Source organism: Boleophthalmus pectinirostris, unplaced genomic scaffold (assembly GCF_026225935.1).
Source record: "Boleophthalmus pectinirostris isolate CB_2022bp ecotype Guang Dong unplaced genomic scaffold, ASM2622593v1 HiC_scaffold_22, whole genome shotgun sequence".
NCBI lineage: Eukaryota > Metazoa > Chordata > Actinopteri > Gobiiformes > Gobiidae > Boleophthalmus > Boleophthalmus pectinirostris.
Window position 1 is genome coordinate 26,604,072 of NW_026571190.1, and position 11,579 is coordinate 26,615,650.

The 11,579-nt window shown below is 39.0% G+C and overlaps 1 protein-coding gene across 1 annotated transcript; it reads left to right on the forward strand.

The window, feature by feature from the left end:
* Positions 1–136: 136 nt before the first annotated feature.
* On the forward strand, positions 137–10,299 carry LOC129410355 (uncharacterized). The gene is made up of 19 exons (XM_055158356.1): positions 137–626; positions 700–855; positions 1,092–1,210; positions 1,717–1,879; positions 1,953–2,065; positions 2,132–3,116; positions 3,192–3,316; positions 4,554–4,791; positions 5,155–5,282; positions 5,370–5,472; positions 5,561–5,683; positions 6,797–6,969; positions 7,043–7,140; positions 7,941–8,068; positions 8,139–8,319; positions 8,841–8,982; positions 9,924–10,000; positions 10,132–10,175; positions 10,258–10,299. The coding sequence occupies exons 1-17, from the start codon at positions 197–199 to the stop codon at positions 9,996–9,998; spliced, it is 3,480 nt and encodes a 1,159-aa protein (XP_055014331.1). The 5' UTR covers positions 137–196; the 3' UTR covers positions 9,999–10,000; positions 10,132–10,175; positions 10,258–10,299.
* The last annotated feature ends 1,280 nt before the right edge of the window (positions 10,300–11,579 follow it).

The following is an 11,579-nucleotide window of genomic DNA, read 5'->3' on the forward strand; positions in this document are numbered from 1 at the left end:
TACGCCTAATCGTATTTTTTTGTTGGCAATGTTTATAAATAGTCTGCATTTAGCATTAGGCCTATGTTTTATCTTACATTCATTTACTTTAATCGTCACTTTCTATTGTACCTTACGTTTGTGCGTGCGTTTTAATTGGTCCAGTAGCTGCGTCTTAATTGAACGTCTCGTCGCAGGTGGCGCCTTTCGAGCGCACATGAGGGAAGTCTCATCCGGCATGTCTGGCAAAAAGAAACTAGAAATCATTTGGTTTGTTGCCGCTATTTACATTTTGACACATGACCCTTGTGGCTCGGTGAGTTTGGAGAAGTTGGACGATGATTCTGGCACAAGAAAAGTTCAGGAATCGACCGCGCCTAAGTGGATTCCACTTGACTCCCGTGGGTATAAACGGTTGCCAGATAATAAAATAACAAGTGAGCACAAACTGCACAAAAGTGAGAAGGCAAATTTAAACTTACACCACGCGCGTCAATTATCTACTCTCGATGAAGAAGCGCTATTGCGTCATTTTCAGGAAAATGGCATCCAATTAAAAAGCTTGTCGTGGACTAATGGGAACGTGAGCAGGCACCAGGGGTCTCCTACGTACAAGTCTGAAAAAGGATTTCAGTCCGACTACACGGGTATACCAGAGGCCATTATGCCTACGCCTCTGACAGCTCCCCTAATTTACATGTTCTAATTTATATCCTTAAGGTTTTCGCCCTGTCCAAGGGGAAATCTTGGGCCTTCCTGCTGACACCACTCATTTGTTAGAGTGGCTGGCTATGAGACCTTTGGTACATTGTGATCAAAATGTCATGACCTTCACTGCCTCTGGAGGAGGATTCACAAACCTGTTTGTGGGAAGAGGTAAGATGTTACTATTTACAATACTATCTTATTTTTTTATTCAGCTAGGGGTGGGCTATGGGCAAAAATAGATATATAAATATTTTGGGAGTTTTTAGTTGTATCATTTATTTACTAATGCTTTTTTTGTAAGACTTTAATATACAGTATGCCCAATATTCAAATTTAGCTTTTCTTCAAAACAACATCCACGGTGTTATCAATAATTATTTTCTGCATATTAATGTATGTCACAGATGGAGGTGCACCTATCTCACTCTTTGATCTACCCTCCCTCTGTGGTTTCTCTGTGAAGACTTCATGGAGTGAATTGGAGATGACAGTGCCATATGATGCATGTTACATTATACAGGAGGTAACTGCAGCTCTACCTGCACACAGCGTTTTAATATTGGCATGAGCCTGCTTAAAACTCTAATTCTTTACAGGTCTGTGATGCCACAATATTAATCTAATGATATTTTTAGTTTAAAAACTTCCTGCAATAGAGCATGTCCTGTTTGTTTTTAATACTGTTGTAAAACCTGGGCTTCTGGGCTTCTGCATGTTTCTATTTCACATTGACCTACATTATGTTGTGTCTCCAATTATTATTTTTTACCCTTTTAAACAGAATTAAGGTGCACTATGTTGTCACCTGCTTGTCTCCATGTAGATTGATATGTTTAATGCCATACTGTGGGTTTTTAGGCAAAGCAGTAAGATCTCCATAGAGGCAAGCATGCATTGCCAATACCTTTCAGAAAAGTAAATTACACCTAAATGTTTCACTATGGGTTAATAAGACAAGCACCCACCTTTTCTGTTTATAGTTATTTATGTATGTATTTCAATATACCTTAAATGATGCACTAATCTCAGGATGGTAAGATCGTCCTACCTCTGGAGTGGAGGGGTAGCCCTCTGAAGCTCTCTTGTCCCATGTGGAGACCCTTACCTGCTCCCACAGTGTACTGTTCCCCCTATGGCATGGTAGTGCACATAGTCGGTCAGACGGAAGATTTGCCTACATTGGGTTTTAAAGGTAAGGTGTTGATCGTCTTAAAACATTTCTTAATTTTTAATATATAAAATATATCTGTATACATTTATTTAAGTGAACGGGCGTTGGGGACCATTGTTGGCTGATGAGTGTGCCAGTCTTGTTCACTCCCACCTTGGGGAGTTTCTATTCTTTATATCCACCACAGCCTCCTGTATAGTTGTTGAAGTAAGTATACACATTATAAACATGCTACAAAGGAATGTTTTTAATATATTTGTTACAAATTTTCAGCATGGAGTGCACCTCTGGCTAATCATTGATGAGCTGGAATACACTCTCTCTTGTCCCGAGTTCCTGCCTGTTCCTCCCCCCTCTGCCAGTGAACCTCAGTTTCCATTTTTTCCTGAACCCATCACTCCTCCTCCCCCATCTTCCCCTCCCCTGACTCCATCATTTTTGGATCCAATCTACCTGCACCCTGAGTTCCCCCAGATTCACCCCCCTGCACCACAACTGCCCCAAGCTCCTATACCCACTGCAGACAGCCCCCCAGGACCCCAGCCACAGCAGCCTCTTCATACCTTTACCTTTAACTATGAAGGGAATTACATCAAACCAATTATACCTGAGTCACCTCCAGTGAAGATGCCACCTCCAAAAGATCCAAACTTGAATGTAGAACACAATGTTTTTACTTTTCACCCAAATTTCCCAGTTCCCCATGATCTCTCGAGCACTTATGAATCATACTTCTTGTCAGAGTCTACAAAACCCACAGTTTCTCCTGCTACAACACAGACACCAAGCCTTCAACATCTTTATCTCAATGCTCATTATTTTCAAATGCCTTTCCAGCCTACACCTCAACAAACCCCAACACCCTCTCCTCCCCCTCTTTATGTTCCCCCCCAAATGCCCGAGATGCCCCCGGGTAAGTTCTATTTTCCATCTTACACAGATGTTTCTTACAATCCATATCAGTTTTACCATCAAACATCAGTTAATGTGGAAAACCAATCACCCGCTGTTACACCTCCTGAACTCTATCTTAAGCACTGTTCTCCTTATGGGGGCTCAGTGTGTTCCTATTACCCCAATCCATACTACCCATACTATGATCCACAGTCTCCCATGTTTCCTCAACTACCCACTGTACCCTCAAGTACCCCCCCTGTGCCAGCCCACCCCCCTCCACAGGAAGTGCAACACTATTGTCTGAAGGACAGGATTCTTGTCCATTTACCATTCGCACATCCAGACTCCATACAGGTTCGAGGTATGTGGCATTAAGTTTGTATGGCTAATTAGCATGCTTATGGTTTAATGTGAACTATATTTGTTTAATTGGTAGATCAAACAAACTTGTGGCAATTCATTTCTAAAACATTTCCATTTTGTTGGTACAACCTGCATTCGTCTGACAGTGGAGGTATAATTCTTCACAGTCCCCTGCATGGTTGTCACACACATCTAAAGGTAACTCACAATTCAACTTCACAATGTCTTATTATATTGCTGGTTTTCAGATTACATCACAGCTAGTCCTGTCACAAAAACATTTTGAAGCATGATATATTGTGATAAATGACCATATTCAAACTAGTTTATGCCACTGACACAATAACGCTAATGCAAGATAATTCCAGTAAACCATATTTAAATGCAGTCACTAAAAGGCATGAGCTGCAACAAATAACATAATGAAGCAACAGCTCAAATGGTATTACCACAAATATTACCCAAAATCTCCTCACTTTCACAAAGAAAATGTACACACGATAAATATTGAACCCCAAAGCACATTGTTCCAGCTTTCATATATTGAGTAAGTCCATATATAGTGATTATCGTGACAGGCCTAATCACAACATACTGTTAAAATGTTTAAAAATGTGTGTTATGTAGTAAGTTCTTAGTCTTGTCACTCTAGAAATGATCCGGTTAAATATGAATGAATTTACTTTTTAAATATTTCTCATGAAATGTAATCAATAAGGGAAACTGGCTCTTTTCCCCATCTGGTATTATAACATAATAATCACTGAAAACCACGAGCTGTCTTATCTAGTTTAGCATAACAGCAAGATTCTATTGATCTCACACACACTTTTTATCGAAAATTTGGTATTTTAATAACATAATGACAGTCTGATATTGTTGAAATTGCTTTTTCACTTGAGTCCGAAGTGATTTATGACTGCAGTCAGAAATATACATTTACTTATGGAACACAGATGAGTGTGTCTCTCCTAGTCAGCAACTATTCAGTATGATTGACTCCATATGTGCATTTTATATAGTGTTGACTCTGCATTTTTTTTTTTTTTTAACTGCAAATGCCAGTTACATTGTTAGAAAGCAACATGTATAACATGAGGCTTTGCCACGATAAATACTTTAAGTACTTGTCTCTAATGGGAATACTTTAGTAAATAACTATAACATTTGAGCTGTAGAGGGTTGAATTGTGAACTTCTGTGACTAATTATAGACACTAACTACATAAGTGTTGTATTCTGCTATTTATTTATAACAATATCATACATTTGGAACAATTTTAGAGGATAGTTCTACTTCATAGTTTGGCTTCAACATTATTGTCCATATTTACTTCAGCAATATATCGCACTTCAAAATGTGTTATGAGAGGCCTTGCAACATAAAATACCAATATCTATCAACTTATTATGGTATTGTAACATTTTCTTTTTAGCCTGACACTTCCACATCGTTGTGTCTGCGTTTTTGGGACATGTCTCTTGCACACTTCAGGACAGTGGATGTGCTCTGTCCTGCACAAACTATAACTCCACCGTCATTGACTCCAGCTCCTCCGGCTCCTCCAGCTCCACCCTTCACCCCAGGGCCTCATAAGCCTGAAGTGGTCTGCTCTCTCGATCAAATGACTGTGGTATTTCCCTATGGGACCAGTTTGGAGCTCATTGTTGAGGGTACAGTACATGGATGTAGCGTAGGACGGGGAGATATGACAGTATTATTAATCATGATTTTTTTTTTTGCTTGTTTTGAACGATCACAATTTTTCTTATTAAAAAAAAAAAAAAAAAGTGCTTTAAAAGGATTATCCTCAATGCAGACCTTAAATTGCCGTTTCAAATTTGTTCCTCGTGTTTTCCCTGACAAAGGATTGACTGTTGACCTTCCAATTATAAAGATAACAGATCATTGAAGATTAGAAATGACTGACTGATTAAAATTCCATTATCGTTCCTATTGAATTATAACATAATGTGAAATTGCAATCATTGTTTTTTATAATTTGAAATATGTCTTAAGTGTCCTCTGTTTAATAGATTTGAATGGGAACATGATAAATCTTCAGGATGTTGCAAAGGACTGTGGGTATTCTGCAAGCCTAGCCAAAGATGGAAAGATCGTTTTGAGCCTCCCCTTACATTTGCGTTGTCACATGACTTTGCAGGCAAGTACTGACTCTGGCTTCACACTGAGACATAACCTTTTGTTATATTGTACCTAACACCACATGTATAAACGTTGTCTACTGAAGGGTTCTATGTACGTCATCAACATGGTGTACAAAACATATGCAGGGGCAAAGGAGGCACAGTTTTCCTGCCCGAGAGGTGTTGCCCCAGTCACTAGTCATCAAGGTGCTTTATTTTACGCTCCTGCAAAGCTTCACTGAGATCTTTTGAGGGACTTGAACTGTGTGCTTGACCTTTGCTGTGCGGTCCTCAGAGTGCAACCTTCCCCATGAACAACGCCTCCCCTGTGGACCAGGCTCTATGTCCCAGCCACACTGCCTCTCTATGGGCTGCTGCTTTGGCGAATACCCGCCTACCTGTTACTACCCCATGGATGGTGAGCTGCATTTTGTATTCTCATTGGTGCATTTAAAGATGCACTGTGTAACTTTTCTGGTGGAGGATCAGTCACCTGCTTGTTTCTATGGATAGGTCATTGCTCCGCCTGGAATTTTACACAGTATGACATTAAACAGCTCTACCTTACATTTATTCAATTACAGGTGGTTTTATTATTCAAGAATACTTACAAAAACAGGCATTCTGACTGTGAGCGGGGATGCCTTTCCACAAATCTGACCTGTAACTTGGTCTGGTTTGATTTCCATGAACTTAGATACCATACCGTGAAACATTCCAGAAAAAGCAATAACATTTGAGGGACTCTCCACCAGAAAAGTTACACAGCGCGCCTTTGAAGATGAAGTAGATGCGGAACAATTGAAAATCTGTGAAGTTAGTTGCAGATTTGTTGACCTTTGTGGTTAATATCTCTGTAATTATTACTGCACTTATCCACATGGAACAAAAATGACCCAATGTCTTCTGACAGCATACAGCATTCAATTCAAACAACATTTCTTACAGTAGATTTTTAAAAAGTATTGCATTATTTAACCCCAAAGACGTGATTGTTTGTAGGCTCTGTCCCTAACAAATAACATTGAACATTTTATGGATCATAAGTTTATTAAAGATGCACTGTTTGCGTAACATTTATAGTACAGTAGAGGGTCTGCCACTTGCTTGTTTTCATGAAAATGCTATTGCTATGTCTAGAATGTTCCACAATATAGATTTAAACCTATCACAAGGGAGACAAGCAGTTTCTCAACACTACACTACTATTCAGATCTGTGGAGAGTTGCTCCTATTCACAGAAGGAATTATTTTATTTTGTGCAGTGGAAACGCCAGTGATAAATAAATACTAGATGGATATGTTTAATGTTTTACCATGGAATATTCCAGGCAAAGCAATAACATCTCCATGGAGACCAGCAGGCAGCAGACCCTCCACCAAAAAGTTGCGCAATGCACCTTTAAGTTAAATAGTCCCCTGCTCTCCATCTGAAATTGACCTGAATGTGAACGCACTCCATTAGCATGCAGTGTGTGTGTACTGTATTAGAAGTCTTGAGTGGTTTGTTTATGCATTTGTATTTCTGCAGAGTGCACTGCTGACAGACACTTCGTCTTCTCTGTGCCTGCTTCTCTCATGGAGCCACCTTTGTCTCTGGCTTCTCTCGTTGCCGGTGGTAACGCGTCCTGCACCCCCCAGAAAGTGACATCTAACTATGCTTTGTTTAAGATTCCTATGGATGCCTGTGGAGCGCGCAGGATGGTAACTATATTTGTAGCTTTAGCTGAAGATGCTGCTTCTATTTTGACTGTTTTGTGTCTGTGTCTTTTCATAGCAAGTGGGAAAAACTATGATCTACATGTTAGAAGTCAACAACATTGTTAACAGCATCAGCCTCAACTATGGCACAATCACAAGAGACTCGCCTGTCAGGTCAGTGCACAGAAATAAATGAAGAGTTAGTTTGCAAAAACAGATGAGTGCCATTTGAAAAAGTCATTAGAAGCTTGTACTTTACGCTTTGTATAGTAATATTTTCAAAAGCCAAATCCAAATGTATATAATCCACCCCTTCTTGATAAATTCCAATATAGATTGTCATTGCTAATATGTGTAGACCATTGTTTCCCAAAGACTGGGTCGCGACCCTCAGGTGGGTCACAAGAGATTTATTTTGGGTCGATTTGTCACGATCTGCATGTAGGTCTGTAATATACAGTTCTGACACATGTTGAAATGTTAAGACATGTTTTGTATAATTTTTAATCTTTTTGTAATTTTATTGACTTTTGTTCCAATATTGCTGGTTCAAGGGCATGTTGAAAAGAAAAAGAAATGGGCAACATTTAATGTCCAAATAGGCGACTTATGGATTCTTTTATTGCTGGTTCAGTTACTGCTTTTCATTGTTTAAAACTTGAGTAAATGATCACTCAGTCAACAATAAAATATCCTCTTTAATGTTCAATAATGGCCAAATCCACCTTCATTTTGTGATTTATGAATAATGTCTGTTGACTTGGGCTGCAAAGGTTTGGGACTTTTGAAATATGGGTCCCCAGATAAAAAAGTTTAAGAAACACTGGTCTTAGACGATGGCAACAAAAGGAAGAAATTTTTAAGGCATTTTTTCAAACCAGAGAGGTGTTTTTGCTATTCAGCTCTTCGGATTTTAAGAACACTGCAAAATAAAAATAGAATGTATTATGATTTCTGTCATTTCTATGCATTAGATTATTGGTGGAGTGCAGATTTTTGCCAGGTAGTGCCCTCACTGTCAGCTATATGGTGAAAACGCCATCTTTGGGCCCTGCCGTTCAAACTGAAGGAGTTTTTGGAGTACAGCTGAGGATCGCCAAAGGTAACTCAGAATCCTCCTACATACATTTACATTTGTATAAAAAGCTAAACGAATACACTCTTTATGTTAGACCCACAGTATAAGAGCTACTACCCACAGTATCACCAGCCCCTGCAGATGTTGTTGGGTAAACCACTCTACCTGGAGGTGCGGCTGCTCAACTCCCCTGACCCCAGTTTCGTGCTGCTCGTGCATTACTGCGTGGCCTATCCTCGCTCTGGGAAAGCCATCTGGGTGTTGCTTTATAACGGGTAACCTATAATTATATATAATAACAGCAAACCAACTCTATCAGCAGTATAAACTTTGTTTAGATCATTAAAGGGCACAGATTAAGCCATTTTCTGATGTTATGTTTTCTCATCAAAAACATACCTGGAGTTGTTTTTCATTCACACGTTTAAACAAACAAACCTGCATGTTTAGGCTTGTCTTTAACAGAAAACACTCGGTTCCACCTTGTGATGTCATGTGGTAATACAGTGAGTGCAAAACTGAGCTTTTAAACGTGATTCCAAATTATTCTAGTGAAGGTGTATGATTTCAGCCCTGGAATTTCCAAGCTCTTCTATACAAAAGGTAAAAGGAGCTGTTAATTTAAACTACTGCTTCATGATATCACAAGGTGGAACAGAGCATTTTGAGCTTTTGGAGATGTAGACAGACTAATAATAAAGTTAGGTATGTTTTTGAGGTGGTAATGACATTCTAACATGGCTTAAAGCTCCCAAGAATCCATAATATCTTTAATCAACTAAACTACTCTCTCTAGATGTCCAAATCCACTGGATCCTGATCCCAACCAGATTGTTCTGTCAGATCCTAAAGTTCCAGCTCGTGCCCAGACTCGTCGCTTCACCATCAGCACATTCCAGTTTCTTCCCGATGGAGAGTTTAAGGATTCAAATGAAGAGGTAAAAATCATAGATAGTAGGGATGTAACAATAACCGAAATATTGTGATATCATATCGTCAAAGCTCTCACAAAAATATCATGGACCATCACAATATACTTGAATTACAAGTCTCTTTGCTTAAATTAAGAGTTATGGTGCAGCAATAGCTAAAAAAAAAGACAGGGAGCTACATAGACCATGATCCTTTGCTCCATTTCAGTGTAGACTACAAGAAGAAATAACAGTTTTAAGCACTTTTAAATCTTAGTTCTTTAGTTTAAGTCTTGTCAAGGCATTTTAAGAGGAAAGAGTATCATTAACAGTTTTGTTTTTGCCTCCACAAAATATTGCAATAAATATCGTATCGTGAAAATATCGTACCAGGAGATTTGGATATTGTTACATCCCTAATAGACACTTTTGGATGGGTGCTTTATTAAAGGTGCACTATGTAACTTTTTGGTTGAGGGTCCATCAACTGCTTGTCTTTTTGAGCTGTAAAACCACTTATAATTGAAATTCCAGGCAGAGCAATCTCCGTAGAAACAAAAAAAACAGGCACTCTGACTGAATAGGGTTGCCTTTCCACAGATCTGATCTGTAACTTGGTCTGGTCTGGTTTGGTTTCCATGAAGACAGAAAGGTTTAATGCCATACTGTGAAACTTTCCAGACAAAGAAATAACATCTCCATGGAGAAAGGCATTTGACAGGGTCTCAGAAAAGTTACACAATGCACCTTTAAACAGAACAGATGAAGTTTCATGAAATTATGAGAATAAACATTTGTTTTAATTACATTTAAACAAACATGTAGCGAGAGTTCAGTACTTGCCAACAGACGTCATTGATTTTAGCAATTATATTGACTACTAAATTGTATCTTTAAATCTATAAATAAGGTTAATCACACATAACCTTAGAGAACCTTGATTTATTTTTCTTTTAAATAAAATTCAGATCTACTTCATGTGTTCAACTGAGATTTGCTCGCCGCGGGATGGTCCATGTGTAGAAGGATGTTTTGGTCCATGACGGTAAGCAGTGACCTCACTTCACCCACCACACCCAAAAATCACACTGGCTTCATTTGACAGAAGGAGGATAATTTAATCATGAGTTAAGCTGTGCATTATTGATTAAGATTGATGCATTTCCTGTTTGTCAGCTGCGTGGAAGATGTTTCTTGTTGGTTTAAATCATAATGAGCTGGTAAGTTCTCACACTGCGCATCTGGCACTGCTCAAGTGTCATAAACTAATTGTAAGAATGTTGTTGTTGTTTTTTCTTTTAGGCCTCACCATTTTACCAACAATAAAAATGTCATAATACTTGATGGGAGTGTATTCATAAGTACATTTGCAATTTACAATTACAAGTGGCAGGCAGAAAGAAGAATGAGTTTTATAGGGTCTTAACCAGTGCTGGTAAGTAACTGAATATATGAATACTGAATACCAAAAATATGTATTCTGAATACTTATTTTGAGTAATTGTATTCCAGTACAGTTACTCTTTCTTTTAGTGATATTCAGATTACAGTTACTTTCTGAAATTTAAAAGGAATACATGATGGTACTTCATTTTGTAATTTTGTCTTTGAACAGCATGGTAGTTTAAAAAAACTAAATGTAGCTCTTGCAGTGTGTGCATATGCATGTTTTGTCTCTATAACAAAAATAAAAAAAAAATGAGTTTGACATGTTTTCTTGCTGTAATATAATGCAACTTGACATAAAAGTATTCAGAATACAGTACTCTGGCCCAAGTAACGGAATACTTTACAAAATACATGTTAATGCATGTATTTAGTATTCTGTAAATACTTTTAGTAAGTATTCTTCCCATCACTGGTCTTAACAGTGAGTGGAATCAAGGATGGCTCCAATCCAGCATCAGTTTTATTTCACAACTCTAGACCTACTGCAGGAATAAATTGCTTCAATTTTACTAGTCCCATTTGCTTTTAAGAACTGAAACTCAAACAACTCTTTGACCTCTGTGGTGCCTGTACGGGCCTCTTAAAACAAATCAAATTGAAACAAGTGTGGAATAGATCAAAGGAGACCAGACTGTAACTGCTTATAACCTACCAGAGTATTCTAATGCAGCGAACTAATTTACGCATATCTTCCCTCCCAGTTGTAGCCTTTGGCCACTGGGTGTCATCCAAGCAATAAAAATACAGGAACACCGGATACCCCGTTCCGCATGACACATCTGGGCTCTAAGGCACGGCTTGTTTAATACTTGGTCGTGAAATTGTATCGCACTGGTTTGACAAAGCAGCGTTTGGCCGGTTTGTAGCCTACTTTGGTCGAGTGTGGTCGGCCGAGGCAGATCCTATAGGAACTGCACGCTATAGGCCGATTGCATGGTATTCTGCGACAAAATGTCAGTTTAAGCTTTGGGGGTGCACTCCGGGAGCATGACCGTCTTATCAACAAGACCCCTGTTGTACACGCGCACACCTCCCTCCAATGAAATGTATGGAAGCACTGCGGCACACTGCGTTTGTTTGCAGGCTGCGTGGCTGCATGGCTCAGCGTTCAAAGGGAGAGCGGAAGATAGGAGGAGGGGAATGACTACACCAAGAGGGTAGGAGGAGGCAGTGAG